Source organism: Daphnia pulex, chromosome 8, assembly GCF_021134715.1.
Source record: "Daphnia pulex isolate KAP4 chromosome 8, ASM2113471v1".
Lineage (NCBI taxonomy): Eukaryota > Metazoa > Arthropoda > Branchiopoda > Diplostraca > Daphniidae > Daphnia > Daphnia pulex.
Genome location: NC_060024.1, coordinates 3,134,294 through 3,152,076, shown reverse-complemented (window position 1 = coordinate 3,152,076; position 17,783 = coordinate 3,134,294). Strand labels below are relative to the sequence as shown.

General features: G+C 37.1%; 1 protein-coding gene and 1 long non-coding RNA gene across 2 annotated transcripts; both read left to right on the top strand.

Moving 5' to 3' along the window:
- LOC124200498 lies at positions 1–599 on the top strand. The gene is made up of 4 exons (XR_006877332.1): positions 1–99; positions 164–254; positions 329–399; positions 491–599. It is a non-coding gene; the product is annotated as an uncharacterized LOC124200498 (long non-coding RNA).
- A 12,817-nt stretch (positions 600–13,416) lies between these two features.
- Positions 13,417–17,652, top strand: LOC124200510. Its single transcript, XM_046596781.1, has 5 exons — positions 13,417–14,491; positions 14,658–16,165; positions 16,366–17,210; positions 17,403–17,572; positions 17,642–17,652. Exons 1-5 carry the CDS (start codon positions 13,417–13,419, stop codon positions 17,650–17,652), a joined length of 3,609 nt encoding a protein of 1,202 aa, XP_046452737.1.
- Positions 17,653–17,783: the final 131 nt, after the last annotated feature.

Below are 17,783 nucleotides of genomic sequence, written 5' to 3'. Positions count from 1 at the left end.
AAACTCTTCTGAAATGTGCATGTACTTTGTGCCAGCCGTACTTTGATTAATGTCATAAAGATGGCAGCACGATAAGTCATGGTTATTATCAGCTCACTTGTAAGTTCTGCCATGTTTAAAGTATTTTGTGTATGAGTAAATTATAATGATTGTCTTCGCATAGGTTTTCTCAGTCTTCTCTGAAATGTGCAAGTACTGTGATTCATGTCATAAGGCTAGTAGAACGATAAGTCATGGTTATTATCAGCTGACAAGTAAGTTCTACAATTTGTTCAAAATATTTTTTGTACGAGTAAATTTTTATCATTGTCTATGGCTCTTTGCATAGGTTTTCTCAGCCGTATTCCTCTGAATTGTCCAAGTTCTGTGATTAATGTCATAAGGCTAGTAGCACGATAGGTCTGGCTTTTTATCAGCTGACTTATAAGTTTTACCATATGTTTAAAAGATTTTGTGCATGAGTAAATTATAATAACTGTTTTTTTAATAGATTTTCTCAGTCGCAGGCTTATGCAAAGTGCAAGTTCGATTGGAATCAGCGCAGCAATTCAAGATATTGTTTAATAATGCTTTTGATTTTGGTATAGATTTGTATTGCCCTTCCCACAAATCAATACAATCATTAAAGGAATATGCATATTCATGAATTTTAATGGGATCAGGGGTACTAGTACGAATAAGATCAAATTAGGATGGAATATGGATAGGAAAGAGTGATCCAGATAACGTCTTTACGGTGACTGCAAGGGACCGTCCGCGTTTGGATTGCGTATGGACAAATATTTGGTGACGTCCAAAGGCTGTGCCAATTCCAAGCTAGCATGTCTTTATTGGTGAAATATTGTTTTCTGACAGTATTCTTCGATCGATAACCCACATATTGGTATAATATTATATTATTACTTTGTTGCGACAAGGCGGCTGTAAAATTTTTTGTTATTTTCCCATTAAATGACTATTATCAAAGATGAATAGATTAATATTATTTTTTTTTATTTTCCTAATTACGGATCATTAAATAAGGAATAAATCGTTTTCTATGAAAAAGCTATAGTCTTTTACATTTACCACATGTTCAAAATCCCAAATGATTGTTTAGGTGCTGCTTTTTAAGCCGAGAGTGGGTTTGAACCACCATCGTTTGAATCACAAATCCAATTCTTTAACCACTACACCAGCAACGGATATGATAATAAAGTCCCGATGTGACCAGTTGGATAGTGCATACTTACACATTGTCATGGTTATAGCCCAACGTGAGCAAAATCGATTTAATTTAATCAGTGTAGGAATTTATGATTATTGAGACTATTTGTTTCATAAGTCATTTGTTTGCTGAAAGTGGGTTTGAACCAACCTCCATAGAATTACCTATATGGATATATAATAATAGCAGTTTTAACATTTTATCTCCTTAACGTTTAAGATAAATTATACCACGTTAGCGTGGAGGTAGAGTTTTAAATTCGAAGTACGTAAGTTAGTTGTTCGAGATTTGTGCAAGATCTGGATTTTAAGACAATTGGATTGTTCATTTAGCAATTGTATGCAGAACTAACGAATTGAATACTATATAAAATATTTAGGATTTTGAACGCATGTTAAGTGTAAAAGACTATAGCTTTTCATAAAAAAAGGATTTATTACTTTTTTAATGGTCCGTTATTGGGAAAATAACAAAAAGTAATATTGATTTATTCATCTTTGATAATAGTCATTCATTGGGAAAACCACAAAACAATTTAACAGCCACCTTGACGCAGCAAATTTATAATCTAATATTATACCAATATGTGGGTTATCGACCGAAGAATATTCTCGGAAAACAATATTTTACCATTACGGGACTTGAATTTTCCCTTTTTTGGCCGTAGGGACATCCGTGGCGAGATCCTCTGGATCTGTCTATTGCCTGTCAGGACAAACCCCTTTAGGGAATCCCCTCTTAACCCTTGTTTACGTGGCTTCTAGAAGTTAAAAACTTTTATTGCCTCAAGTCGAAAAACATTTGTAACATCGCTGATGGTGGAGTGGTTATAGCATTGGATTTGTGACTCAAGGTGTGATGGTTCAAACCCACTTTAGAACAAAGACAAAATAGAACTTTAAATAGAATCCTGTCTAATAACAAGTTGAAGATGAATAAATATTCCACGCTGGACTATATAACCATAAACACAACAACCAGATTTCCGTCAAAATTTTTAAAGTAGTAAAACTGTTATTTCACCAATAAAAGTAAAATAAGTAAAATAAGTTGAAAAAATATTGTGAGCCAACAAATTTGGGTGCAAAAATATATTGGAAAAATATTTAAAAAAAAATATTTTACCAACATCTCAATTGTAGGAATATAATATTTTAGCAATATTTGGGAAATATACTCTGCTAGCTGGGTTACGACGTCGTACGGTGGGACATGAGGATGGACGACGTCCGTCCAATCGTCGTTCGGATTGGACGTCCGACTCGGACTAGTCGGATCTGTGTCGTCCATCCTATGGATGGAGGTGTGCTACCAGGGGTCAGGGTAAACACGAATAGGCTAATGTAAACACAACCTTCGTGCTAATCAGTGAATTTTGTGTTATTCTCTTCTCTAGATGAAGTTGTAGATTAGAATCTGTTATTGTAGTTATTGGGAAAATAACAAAACATAATATTGATTTATTCATCTTTGATAATAGTCATTCATTGAGAAAACAACAAAACAATTTAACAGCCACCTTGACACAGCAAAGTACTAATCTAATATTATACCAATATGTGGGTTATCGACAGAAGAATATTATCGGAAAACAATATTTTACCATTTCGGGACTTGACTTATCCCTTTTTCGGCCGTAGGGACATCCGTGGCGAGATCCTCTGGATCTCTCTATTGCCTGTCGGGACAAAGCCCTATAGGGAATCCCCTCTTAACCCTTGTTTACGTGGTGTATAGAAGTTAAAAACTTTTATTGGCTCACGTCGATAAAGGGTTGTAATACCGCTGTTGGCATTGGATTGGTGACTCAATATATGATGGTTCAATCCCACTTTCGGCCGAAAACAAAACAGCACTTAAAATAGAATCCTTCTAATAACAAGTTGGAAATGAATAAATATACCACGATGGACTATATAACCATAAACACAACAACACAATACAAATAACGTTCGCCAAAATTTTAAAAGTAGTTAAAATGTTATTTTACCAATAGAAGTAAAATAACTTAAAATATTGTAAGCCAATAAATTTTGGTGCAAAAATATATTGGAAAAATATTTAAAAAAAATATTTTACCAACATCTCAATTGTAGGAATATAATATTTTAGCAATATTTGGGAAATATACTCTGCTAGCTGGGATACTGCTACCAATGAATGTATTATGCACCGAAACCCAATATCCATAGGTATTATTTTGATGACAAATTTGGTAATGAAATTGTATTATTTCATTAACTCAATTTTTCCAGTACTACTTCATAACGAAAGGGAAGCTTTTGTCGCAGTATTCGACAACCATTGAACTCCAACAAGCTCCTGTCATAGCCAAATTTTAGAAATGTTGGTGGCTGAATACCCCGCATTGTGTCTCTTTAATTTTTTTTGTATTGAGCATATGCATAGGCTACAATAAAAAAATTTGGTTTGAAACTGTTTGTGTTCATTTTATATATTTAGCAATATGCATAGCTATAATCAAGATACTTTGTTTGAAAAAGTCTGTTCTTTTCAATAAAGTGACTGGCCAAAATCGCTTCGTCAGGGTGAATCACTCATTTTGGAGCACTGGGCACCTGGCCAACTTGTTTTCTCAATGCTATATAAGTAATCGATCGCCCCGCCCCCTTCCCGCAGTTAAATACACATGCGTGTTTTCATATTAGACTTATTCTGAGTTCATATTTCAATTCAGCGTAAAAATTTGAATTAGATTTGTAATTTTCATTCATTTTGGGTATCAGCCGCAAAGTAGCGTTCGTGAGAAAGTAAAAATTCGTTCGCATTTAATTACACATGCGTGTGTTCATATTAGACTTATTCTGAGTTCATATTTCGATTCAGCGTAAAAAGTTGAGTTGGAGTTGTAATTTTTATTCATTTTGGGGGTCAGCCGCATAGTAGCGTGCGTGAAAGTGAAAATTCGTTCGCAGTTAATTACACATGTGTATGTTTATATTAGGCTTTTTCTGACCTGATATTTCGATTCGGCGTAAAAAGTTGAATTTTTTTGAAAAGTTGTATTTAACTGTAGGGAGGGGGCGGGGCGATCAATTGCTTATGTAGCGTTGAGAATAACAAGTTGGCCAGGTGCTCAGTGCTCCTAAATGAATGATCGACAATGGCGAAGCGATTTCGACAAGTCACTTTTTGGAAAAAAACACCAACTGAATAAAACAAAATATCTTGATCATAGCGTAATATTGCTCAATATTTAAAAAAAAAAGATAACAACGTGGACAATTCAGCGGGAACTGTATCGCATCCGCATCTCTAAAATTTAGCTATGTAAGGAGCTTGTTGGAGTTCATGGTTGTCGAATACTGCGACGGAAGCTTTCCTTTCGTTATGAAGTAGTACTGAAAAAATTTGAAAGGTTAATGAAACAATACAATTGCATTACCAAATTTTGCATCAAAATAATGCCTCTGGTGGGTTTGAATTTGGTTTAAGTGCATAATACACTGATTGGTAGCAGTATGCTACCGTATACAGTATGTATTTTGTGCCATACCTTCACCGCTAACTGGAACCATGACTGTCAGCGCTGACCGGATTTGCGAACCTCTTTTGCCTCTTTCCAAGCCCTCTTTCCACTAACGTTCGAACGGCTCTTCCAGGCTTTGCGGCGACCGAAGTTGTTCGATTGGTATAAGACGATATAGATGAAAATAAAGTTGGCGGTAATAGAGGCCATTGATTTTGTGTATCAGCTTCATTCAACTGTACTGCTAGCATAAAATACTTCTTGAAATTAATGCCTAGCAAAATCATTGATTGACTCTAATACAGGCTAACCTCGACTCAATGGTCGCTGGTTACCATGACTGTGCTGAGAATCGCTGATTCCTACTACATTCTCTGGGAAGTTCAACCCCCACAGATGACTCTGTTGCCCCTGTTAAGTTCAATAGTACATAGATTAATTGTGAGTAAAGTAAACTTTGAAAAATTTATGGGCAATCACTAGACCACTGATTGCGCCGATGCACTGTCGCAGCGGCCTCCATCCTCGTTGCGGCCGAACAACCAAAAGTTTTGCCAGAAATAGTTTCCACACGTTTTCTCTTTCGTTGAGCCTCGGCTCCTGGTGAAGGGTAATCCATTCCGAATCTTTTTCTGTTTTCACTGCAATAGAATATAGATGTAATTAAATGTCTAGATAACACTAGACAAATTACTTACACTGGTATTTTTTAACCAAAGCAGTCCAGGCGTCTACTGCAGCATAACACTCTGGTGTTTTCATAAATTCACCTGCATTATTCCAATACCCACTGACGTCAGTAGACCATTCTTTTACATTTTGAGATGCAGACAGCGTCAAATGGTCCATCCCACTTTCTATGGCAGTTTTAGATTGCTAGAATATGGTGAAGTGTTAATATGTATCGAACATAGAAGTATAGTAGCTTTTACTTACAATGTTGTGAATGGATGTTAACCTGGAGACTTCTTAAAATTTAATCAAATAGCTGGCCGAGTAGAATAACTCATGACTTCAACAAGGCGTTGGTGTGCAGTTCTTCTTCTTGAATTCTCTTACTTTAATGTTTCTCCTATAAGGAAAGAATTCGATTAATTAACTAAACAACAGATTAGATCATAAAAACATACCCTAATATCTTGATAATACGATCCATTCTCAAACCTATCTGTCTGGGCTGCATCTAAGTCCAGATTTACAGTTTGTCCTTCCAACACTTCCTCAGGTGACACACTTGTCATTGTGATAATGAAAATCTAAAAGATTCTAATCTAAAACTACAACTAGAGAAGAGAATAACACAACATTCACTGATTAACGTAGGTTGTGTTTACATTAGCCTATTTGTTTTCACACTGACAGTGTATTGTAGCCCTTCGCCACCACGAGCGCTACCGTGCCTAGGGTCGGCGGGGCGAACCCTACTGCCTTAGGTTGTACCCAGGAAAGTCGGTAGGGTTCGTTCCGACGACCGAGATCAAGTTGAAGGATTCAGCTAGACTCAGATAGCATGTAATGGGACACTTGACTTTCTAAAGTCTCCCTCGCTTTTAAAAGAGTCAAGGCCTAGAATAACTGGCACAAACTAGACCCATACTTTCCAGAAATGTTTAAACCTTATGCATTTTTAAAATTTCTTTTTGCGACAAAGCCAAGGCCAAGAGCTGCAGCTACCAAAGTGCAAGCCATCCCCTTACATTTCAAAATGGAATAAATATAACTAGTAAGTTAGAAGAAAGTACAATTGAACAGTTGGCAGTTTCAAGTTGAGTTCAAGCAGTTCTGTCAGTTTGGTCAAATTATTCGTTACTGTAATCTTCCTCTGAAGTACCCGATTTTACCCTTCCCGAATTCTACCACAGGACAAACTTACCAAGAAGTCATCCGTACAATAAATCGCCATGCCAATCTTCAATCTTCAGTTTTTAGTGCATTAGAAAATGTGGTAAATAAAGTATTCGTTTTTTTTCATTCTTTTAATTCTTATGCTAGCTGTGTTATGCTCCCACGCAGAGTAACCTCTTACATTGGTGGCAGCGATTTATGTATGTATGTATGTATGTATCAATTTATATAGCGCACTATCGCAGATAATCTAATCCGATCTAATGACGCTGGTTAGTTTTCCAATTTGGAAAGATGTGATTAATCACATCATCGTATGTTTAACGTCATATCCTTGAAAGCAATCAAGGATCCCTGTGTTATTCTGACTCTGGTATCTGAACTCTGGTGTCTTTATTTCTTATATATTTGCAAATGTGTAACCATCACGTCAGGTGCGGTCTCATGTAAATATTGAATGTAAAAATCGCATCCATCGACGTTCATGTATTTAGGTCCCAGAACCCTTGTGTGATGGGTACCGAATGAGTAAAGCTACGTTCACACGCCAGCCTTTTAAGCGTTTTTCGTATTTTGTATAACGTAATTTGTAGCTGTTTCAGAAACCACTTTGCACGGAAAGCCTTCCATGTTAAGGTTACTTAAACCGCAAATACGTTATAGGGGAGAGTAGTACTAGTTGGCGCATTTTTTAGTTTTTGAGCCCCTCTTCTTTATTTCTTAATATTTTTTATCCCCGCTAGGTTTAAAAAAAGAGGAAAAATCAGTTACCAAAAGCGTATTTTTAGTTTACGACAATTTGCTTTGTTTAAAACCAAAAGCGCTTTGAAAATGAAGAAGGGTGGGTCGAGTCGAGGGTAGGACGGCCCATGTTATTCTAACGGGCTAAAAGAACACCTGGCGATGGCGTCATCAACTAAATTTTCCCTCCCATCTCTAACCCAGCCACAGAAGTTGCCCCGATAAAAGGTTTCTTTGCTATTATTGCGTTTTCAAGCAATAATTTTGCGAATAAAAATAAATAAAAATTGGTTTCTGAAAGAAGAAAGAATTTCCTTTCAGAAACTTATTTTTTTATAAATTTTAAGTTAACTAGGGAATTCAACAAAAGAAAAAAGAAAACGAAATGGACGACACGAATTAAGGGTAGAAAAACTATTTTATTTCTTGTTCCCAAACTACTTGGACTATTTCAGTAATTTTTTTTAAGATACACATAATTAACGAATATAACTGGAAATTTTTGAAAATAAATCCCTCGGTCGCAAGAGGACGAAAAACGGTGGGTGCCAAGTTACCCACTACCTCAATTGCCCCGTTCTCCCCTTCGTAATACGTAACACGCTGCTGTGTGAACTATACTGAAAAAACCGTTTCTTAAGTAATTTCAAAGCGACTTTCGAAGATCTAGTGACCATACCAGGAATACTGTGTGAATTTTGTCAGTCGGTAAGGGCTGAATCTTTGCATTTAAAAGAATTTGGCAGCACAAAATCGTCAGTCAGCAAATCCAACGACAAGGAAGTAGCGGAAAAATAACGAATCGAATAAAAGATGAGTGGAGCAAAAAGAGAAAGTGGAGACTACGACTTAAAGATAATCCGACGAAGAAGAAGTAACAGTAAAGATAACAGATCCCACGAAAAGAGTGGAACAAAGAAGGAAAGTAGAGACTAAGACTAAATTGAGGCCAATAACCCCACGGCCGTCTGAGTAAGGCGAACCCTTTTAGAACAATGGAATTTGTTGAAACAAAAGCATTCCCCTAAAAAATAAAAGAAGGGGAAACATTATTCGCAAAGAAAAGGCCATCGACATCCAATCAGTCATTTTGACAAGATGTATCTTTATAAAAAAAAACCTTCGAGCCACTAAAGAAGAAGAGGCACATGGCACCATATTTGAATCTGAACCACTATGCGAAGCCCTTTGCGACAGCGTAGTCGAACCAGAAGAAACATTTTTGGCTAAAGATTTAACAATGAAATCAAACCAGATTTATTCCAACAGTCAATAATTATTACAGAATAAGAAAAAGGCTGTATCGCTGTTGGCCCAAGTACCCCCCTTTGACGGATTGGGTCAACAAATTTGAAGATTGGATTCAATATTTAGAAAGGGTTATTGAAACTTCTGAGTTTGAAGAAGGTTGAAAAACCAAACTGATGTTTTCAAAACTTTTCGGGTCTACCGAAGACTGGATTTCGACTTTCCAATTATGCTTTCCAAAGGAAACAAAAACTTTTACTAAGATAACACAATGTTTTCATGAGCGTTTTCACGGAGGAGACAGCCTAAAAATTTATTTGACAGAATACAATAACTGTATTCGTAACCCTGGATCAGAAACTATGATGTCGAATACAGAAACTTTATTTGTTTTTGCCTATCCAACAAAAGCAGGGAAATCCGTGGATCTTGAGATGAAAGAACTCATAATAATGGATGGACTGATTTTTAGGAGGTTGAAAATCAAATTTCCGCGAACGTATGAGTTTCAAGAAATTTAAAGTTTTAGATGAAGTAAAGGCTACGGAAAACTCTGTAGCTATATTAATCGAAGCAAAAATAGAGAAAATAAATGTATAATTTAATAATACTATCTCTATCAACTCCAATTCCCAATCTTTGTCAAACAAAATTAAAAAAGGAAGCGGATGGATGAAAATCAGCCACAGAAAGGTTCCAAAAATTACTTAGCCTCGACCTTCTACAACAAAAGAAAGAGAAAATGCTAAAGAAACGAGATGAAGGATGCTGTGATGCTGTGTCCACGAACTCTAATATTCGTATCTAATTCCAATGCCCGGCAAGGCATAAAACTGAAATGTGCGGATTCCGTCAAAAAAGGTCCAACAAAATTCAAATGGAGAAAACCGGAACGTTTCGCGCGTTATTGACCGGAAACGCAGAATAGTCCGAAAGAAAAATAAAGGCCCCCAGTACAAAATAACGCGGGACAGCTCAATCGTTGGAACCGGGGAAAGTGGAGACCACCAATTGTAACGTTGGGCAACAAGGTGGGCCTTTGTACAAAGCCCCGAAAGAAAGCGAATCAAGTAAAAAAAAGTAGAAAAAACAAGACACCATGGCTTGAAATGCAAGGTGGAAATATAAAATTTAGCTACTTATTAGGCGGTGGCACCAGAAAAAATTTAATTAATACCAAAGTATTTAAAAGGATAAAAAACGAAGTCAACTATTATTGCGAGCCCGAAGAGCGAAGCTAATAATCGCATACGCAGAAAAAAAACCCATGTCACTTTGTATGTATATATGTAAGTATGTATGTATGTATGTAACGCTCAATAGCTCGGGTGTTTCACGACAGATTTCGGACTTTTTGGTCTTAAAAATTAGACAAAAAATATGCGATGCGACCAGAACAAAAATTAAAAATTCCCGCGAAGGGATAGTCGTAAGCCAGTTGAAAACTGTCTTAAATGACAAATTCAGGGCCTATTGTTAAGTCGGATTTATTCACAATTCACACTTTTCTTCACAGACTTTTTGGTCTTAAAACGGGATTTTTCTGTCACAGTTTCCTTGCACTTCCACAACATCCTTGCAAGTTATTTACGTTTAGTTTGCTCAACTCATATGTTCCTATTTTTACACATAAAGTTCATTCATTGAATTTAAAAATAACCATCTTTTAGTCAAATAACTACAAAACATAAATGCAAATCTGGTTGTTGCGTCATGGTTGGGACACCAATGATTGCGTCATCACGGCGATGCTATGGACATCTGGTGTTGATTAATTTTGACCTAAATTGAAAAAGTTGTAGTCGCAACCGCCAGATGTCACTAGTTGTTAATCAATTATTTTTACAGTTTTTCATTAATTACGGGATAACTAATTAAGCAAATGGATTCTTTTTTGTTCTGGTTGCATCGCATATTTTTTGTCTAATTCTAATCAACACCAGATGTCCATAGCATGGCCGTGATGACGCAATCTTTGATGTCCCAACCATGACGCAAAAACCAGATTTGCATTTATGTTTTGCAGTTATTTGACTAAAAGATGTTTATTTTTAATCGCCGTGATGACGCAATAATTGATGACCCAACCTTGACGCAACAACCAGATTTGCATTTATGTTTTGTAGTTATTTGACTAAAAGATGGTTATTTTTAAATTCAATTATTGAACTTTATGTGTAAAAATTGGAAAATATGAGTTGATCAAACCAAACATAAATAACTTGCAAGGATATTGAACTGTGTCAGAAATATCCCGTTTTAAGACCAAAAAGTCTGTAAAGAAAAGGGTTAATTGTGAATAAGTCTGACTTAACAATAGGCCCTGAATTTGTCATTGAAGACAGTTTTTAACTGGCTTACGACTATCTCTTCGTGGCTAGCAGTGTATTGGATTTTGGCCCGCAAATCAAATCAAATCCAAATCAAATCAAAATCTTCCGGATTTTGATTTTGATTTAAAAAGATTTTTCATGCATGGATTTGGATTTGGTTTTGATTTGAAATATTGTCCAAAATCCAAATCAAATCCAAATCCTTTTATGAAAATTTCCCTCGCAGATGTCGCTAGTAAGCTGAGACCTGAGACGCACTCTTTTAGCCTTTTTGAGCTTTTTCTTATTTTCTGAGGTTTTAGGCCTATCTAGTAGTAATCCACGTACCATGTGGGGATCATGCTCATGATTCTTTACTTTAAAGGTTTAAGACGCCATTTTGCTTCTGAATAGTGAATATCCTATCTGTAACTAGTTACTTTCGATTGGTTTATATTGATGTATGTGTAATTGTTTGATTCATTTTCATTTAGGCCTACTTTCACAGTTGTAGAACTAAGTTTATTGATGAAGTGAAGTCTCAAGTGTTATCGAGCCAATTCTCTACAATCACAGGATATCTGCTTCTGAATATACTCTCTGTAACTTGCCAAAGTACTGGAAGAATTTGATGTTTATTTTAAAGAGCCCCCCATTGTAAACGAAAAGGGTCAATTTGATTTAGATTTCAGTCCTTGTGATTATTGGAAAGTTAATCAACATAGATTCCATGCTTTAGCCCCAATTGCACGGGATATAATGGGTATTCCAGTTTCATCAGCAAACATTGAGCGTGCGTTCAGCACAGCAGTTGACATTTTGTCGGCAATAAGAAATAAGATCAAACCAAAATTATTTGATATGCTTGTATTCATTAAAAGAAATGCTCATCTCCTTGAAACCGTCTGTGCTAAGGAGAAAAAAGACAAATAAATTTTGATTTTGATTTGATTTGGATTTGATTTGGATTTTAAAAATATTTAATGGATTTGGATTTTAACGATTTTTTCAATGATTTGATTTGAAAATTCAGATTTTGAACGTGATTTGATTTGAACTGATTTGACGGGATTCTTTTTTCACGGATTTGATTTTAAGTTTAAATAAGTACCAAATCCAATACACTGGTGGCGAGCTGATAAGCTTGCTTTTCTATCTTTAAGCGAAGCTAATAATCGCATACGCAGAAAAATAAAAACCATGTCACTTTGTCTGTCTGTTTGTCTGTCTGTATGTAACGCTCCATAGCTCGGGTGTTTCACGACAAATTTCGGACTTTTTGGTCTTAAAAATTAGACAAAAAATGTGCGGTGCGAACAGAACAAAAATAATTTCATTTACTTAATTAGTTCTCCTGTAATTAATGAAAAACTGCTAAAATACTTGCTTAACGACTAGTGACATCTGGCGGTTGCGACTACAACTTTTTCACTTTAGGTCAAAATAAATCACCACCAGATGTCCATAGCATCGCCGTGATGACGCAATAATTGATGACCCAACCTTGTCGCAACAACCAGATTTGCATTCATGTTTTGTAGTTATTTGACTAAAAGATGGTTATTTTTAAATTCAATTATTGAACTTTATGTGAAAAAATTGGAAAATATGAGTTGATCAAACCAAACGTAAATAACTTGCAAGGATATTGAACTGTGACAGAAAAATCCCGTTTTAAGACCAAAAAGTCTGTTAAGAAAAGTTTGAATTGTGAATAAGTCCGACTAAACAATAGGCCCTGAATTTGTTAATTAAGACAGTTTTCAACTGGCTTACGACTATCCCTTCGCGGCGAGCTGATAAGCTTGCTTTTCTATTTAAAAAAAATTAAGTAAATGAAATTATTTTTGTTCTGGTCGCATCGCATATTTTTTGTCTAATTTTTAAGACCAAAAAGTCCGAAATCTGTCGTGAAACACCCGAGCTATTGAGCGTTACATACAAACATACATACTTACATACTTACATACAAAGTGACATGGGTTTTTTTTTCTGCGTATGCGATTATTAGCTTCGCCCTTCGGGCTCGCAATAATTTCATTTACTTAATTAGTTCTCCCGTAATTAATGAAAAACTGTTAAAATAATTGTTTAACGAATAGTGACATATGGCGGTGGCGACTACAACTTTTTCAATTTAGGTCAAAATTAATCACCACCAGATGTCCATACTCAATAGCATCGCCGTGATGACGCAATCATTGGTGTCCCAACCTTGACGCAACAACCAGCATCACCACCAGATGTCTATAGCATCGTAGTGATGACGAAATCTTCAAGTAAGTTAGTCACTGGGCAGACTTCCCACGATAAAATCTAATACGGGCAGATGATTAAGCTACAGATTGGAAAGCGTTGATTGGACGCAATTTGAACAAGAAACTGAAGATTTACGACGAGCAAAGTATGCTCAAGATCATGCAGATATTGTTCCAGTAGAAACAGAAGAAGAGTAACGCCACCGACAAAAATTTTTTGAGCAAAATCGGCTAACAAAGGTGATGAAGACTCATCAATTAGCTCAGAAGCCAATCATAGATGAAAGCAAAATTAAGATTTATTCATGTGGGAAAATGGATGTGATTTGTGAATTCTGCGGAGCAATTCATTTCAAAGGCGAATTGGGAAGTGGCAAGAAATTTAATCTTTGTTGTTCCAAAGGAAAGGTGATTCTCCCTCCTCCTCAGGAATGCCCAGAATTGCTGCAACTGTTATTTACCCACTGCCATCCTCAATCTGCGAATTTCATCAAAGATGCCCGACAGAACAACAATGCTCTCGCATTTGCATCACTTGGAGCATCCATTGATGTTCTACGTGGAAGAAGACCATATTGTTTCAAGATTCATGGGCAACTGTACCACAATACAACTGCCGTTCAATACTATGATGAAGAAATATCCGTTCCTCCCGCTCTCAAGTACGCGCAACTTTACTTCCTGGATTCTAATCAAGCGAACAAACAACGATTAAATAATCCAGCAAACAGAAGCTGTGATAGCGCTCTCATGGAACAGCTAGATGCTCTCATTCGTCGTGTTAATCCATATGCTGTCATGTACAAAAACATGCGTCAAGTGGCTATGGAAGAGGACCGTCAAGCAGCAGTTGAAGGTAGGGCTCCGTTAGTGGTTTCGATGGTTATTCATAACGATCGAAGAACACAGGATGAAAGAAGATACAATAGCCCCGCAGGAGAAGAAATTGCGGTTATGTTAAAAAGCATTGGTGGTGCACCTCCTGAAAACAGGGATATCCGAGGGCATCTATTGATTCCACGGAGAGGAAAAGTTTTCATTAGGATTGATACTCAAAAACCCATGTGCGATCCCATGACGTACCCATTGCTTTTTCCGAATGGTGACAGTGGATGGGATCAAAATTTAAAACGAAGATATCTAAACGAAGACCAAGATAATGTTTCCCATGATCATAATGAAGAGCAAGAATTATTGGATGGAGAATCTAGAATCGCAGACTTAAATGATGAAGAAGTCCAGATTCGATCTGAAATTGTACCGGAACCAGATTTTGAAACAGAAGTCGACTTTGATCCTGATGTTCCAGTACCAATCTATGACGTCAACCGAAGAGGACCGCGTTCCAGAATAACTCAGTGCGAGTTTTATAGTAGTCAACTTTCGATACGTAAAGGGATTTTTTTAATGCGGTTTTATACGAAGGTCCGCTGTTTCAACAATATCTTGTTGATGCGTACGTGAAAGTTGAGGCGAACAGGATCGCATTACTGTAGACAATAGACTGAGCAACATTACTATAGGGACACCTGTGATTTTACCTTCGTCTTTCATAGGTAGTCCAAGAGCGATGAAACAAGGATACCAAGATGCAATGGCTATTTGCAGTAGATTTGGAAAGCCGACTTATTTCCTCACATTTACCTGTAATCCAAAATGGCAAGAGATTACGGAGAGAATCGAGAGCTATCAAGTAGTAGCCAACAGACCTGACGTTGTCGCAAGAGTCTATCAACTGAAATTAAAAGAACTCATCAAAGATATTCAAGAAAAACAAATTTTAGGGGTTGTTGTTGCAAGAATTCACGTAATTGAATTTCAAAAGCGAGGCCTACCCCATTGCCATATGTTGATATGGATTGATCAACATGACGTTCCTACAACTGAATTTGAAATCGACAAGACAATTTCAGCTGAAATTCCGGATCCAGAAACACACCCAGAACTTCACAAAATAATCATGAGCAACATGATTCATGGTCCGTGCGGTACCATTAATCCAAACTCACCCTGCATGGACGGTAGTAAATGCACGAAATCGTTTCCAAAATCTTTTTCACCATCTACAGTCATTAATTCCAATGGATATCCAACCTACAGAAGACGAGACACCGGTATTTCGTATCCTCTAAACGACAAGCCCAACTTTCGTCGAGTTGATAACAGCTGGGTTGTTCCTTTTAATGCTTATCTCTCTCTGAAATACAATTCTCACATCAATTTAGAGTTTTGCGCCTCTGTTACAAGCGTCAAGTATATATTTAAATATATATACAAAGGACATGATTGCGCAAATGTTCAAATTAGCAGAGCTGAAAATCAACAAGGTCAACAGGAAATAGTGTGGGATGAAACCAAGCAGTTTTTGGAAGCAAGATACGTGAGTGCTCCAGAAGCATGTTGGCGAATTTTGAAGTACCCACTTTGTTTCCGATCTCACGCCGTAAGTCGATTGGCTGTTCATCTTCCTCAAGAACAACCTGTTTACTTCCAACCAGGATTTGAAGATCGATCAATGTTAAATGCAGCTACAAAAATAACTACTTTGACAGCTTGGTTTAAATTAAACCAGGATCACGAATCGGCAAGACAGTACTACTATCGCGAAATTCCGAATCATTTCTGCTTCGATAAAAACCAACGTAGATGGAAGCCAAGAAAGAAGAGAATAAATGTTATCGGCAGAATTTTTTCTGTTGGGGTTAAACAAGTAGAAAGACACAGTCTTCGCTTGCTTTTGCTCGAGGTAAAAGGAGTAACAAGTTTTGAATATCTTCGAACAGTCGACAACATTTTGTATCCCACATTCAAGGAAGCGGCCATAGCAAGAAATCTTCTCGCTGATGACAGTGCTTGGGAAAAAGTTATGGAAGAAGCAGCTGCCTTTGAAATGCCAATTCAGTTAAGACAACTTTTCGTCGACATATGTTGCCACTGTCGTCCGACGAACGCGCAACTTCTTTTTAAAAACAACCTCCAACATCTCACTGTTAACTATACAAGAAACGGGCATGGAGAAGAAGTGGCCAAAAATCTAGCGTTAAAATGGATTCAAGATAAGAAAGTGCAGAATGGAGAAAAATATGAAGATTTTGAACTACCCATACCTGATTTCCGACTGATTGATAGACTTATTTCCGCTGAAATTGAAGAAAATGATGAGAATGTTCAAAGACAAAAGAAAAATCACGTCAATTCTTCTTAGATGGTCCTGGTGGAACGGGGAAAACCTTTCTCTACTATACTCTAATCAACGTTCTACAGGGTGAAGGAAAAAAGGTTATTGCTGTCGCTCCAACTGGAATCGCTTCAACATTGTTAATCGATGGAGCCACATATCACTCTCAATTTAAAATTTATCCTCCCATCACAGAAACAACAAGATCAAAAATAGAAGAACACCACTTCTTGGCGAAATTGATAAGGGATGCCGCACTCATAATCGAGGACGAAGCTACTGTGATGACCAACCACGCTCTCAATGCGATTAAGCACGTCACTGAAAAAATGACTAAGAATAACAAGCCTTTTGGAAATAAAGTCCTTCTTCTCGGGGAAGACTTTAGACAATGTTTGCCAGTAGTCAAACATGGAAATCGAGTTAAGGTAGTCGAAGCTACCATTAAAAACTGCGAGAGTTGGTCCACCTTTCGTCACATTCGATTAACAGAAAACATGCGCACCACGGCGGGAAGCCAAGAGTACGCAAATTGGCTGATTGAACTGGGAAATGGGACGTTACCAACAACAGGAAATTTGAGTTCAAATGTCGTTGAAATCCCTCCTTACTTCCTGATTACCGAAGAAAATGCTGAGTCTTTCACCGGAGATGACCAAGATCCAAGAATCAGTGCTTTAATTCATCACGTGTTCGGGGATCCGAAGCATCTATTAGATCAAGATTTCTCTGAAGAAGTTAATTCCCGTGCGATTTTATGTCCCAAGAATGATGAATGTTTGAAGATAAACAATGCAATAATCAAAAACATGCCTGGTGAGGAGTTTGTTTATAAGAGCATAGACACAATCACAGGCGATGAAGAAGAAGTTGCTAATTTTCCAACAGAGTTCCTCAACACGCTGAAAATTTCTGGAATTCCACCTCATACGTTAGAGCTCAAAGTTGGTGCCATAATAATGTTTCTGAAGAATATAGACTCAAGACGAGGACTATGCAACGGAACAAGATTAGTTATCAAACAGCTTCAACATCCGTCAAAACGTTATCGTTGCAGTAATTTCTTCTGGAAAAAATAAAGGACTAAGTGTGTTCATTCCAAGAATGAACATGTCCCCAACAGATTCAGATCTGCCGTTCACCCTAAACAGACTCTGTCCGGAGGTGGTGTAGACATGGTGAACCAGCTGCGTTCCTACTACGAGAGAGACGGTAAAGCCAAAAAATTGTGGCATCGTCTCTTATACTCTCTTGGAGACTTGTCTGGTCCGCTGGATATACTTCAACGATATGGTGAGTTTGCAGATGGCGGAAATCAGTTCTTGATACACACAATAATTTCCGTTTTTTTTCTTGACTTAGGTCGAGGATAAATATATGGCGTATTTCGAAGTTCCTATGACGCTTCTCGAGTTCAAACGGAACGTCACGATGGGCCTTTTGACTCACGCCCTCAATCACGCCCGGAATCAGACAGCCAAGTGGCTGTCCATGAGCCGACCAT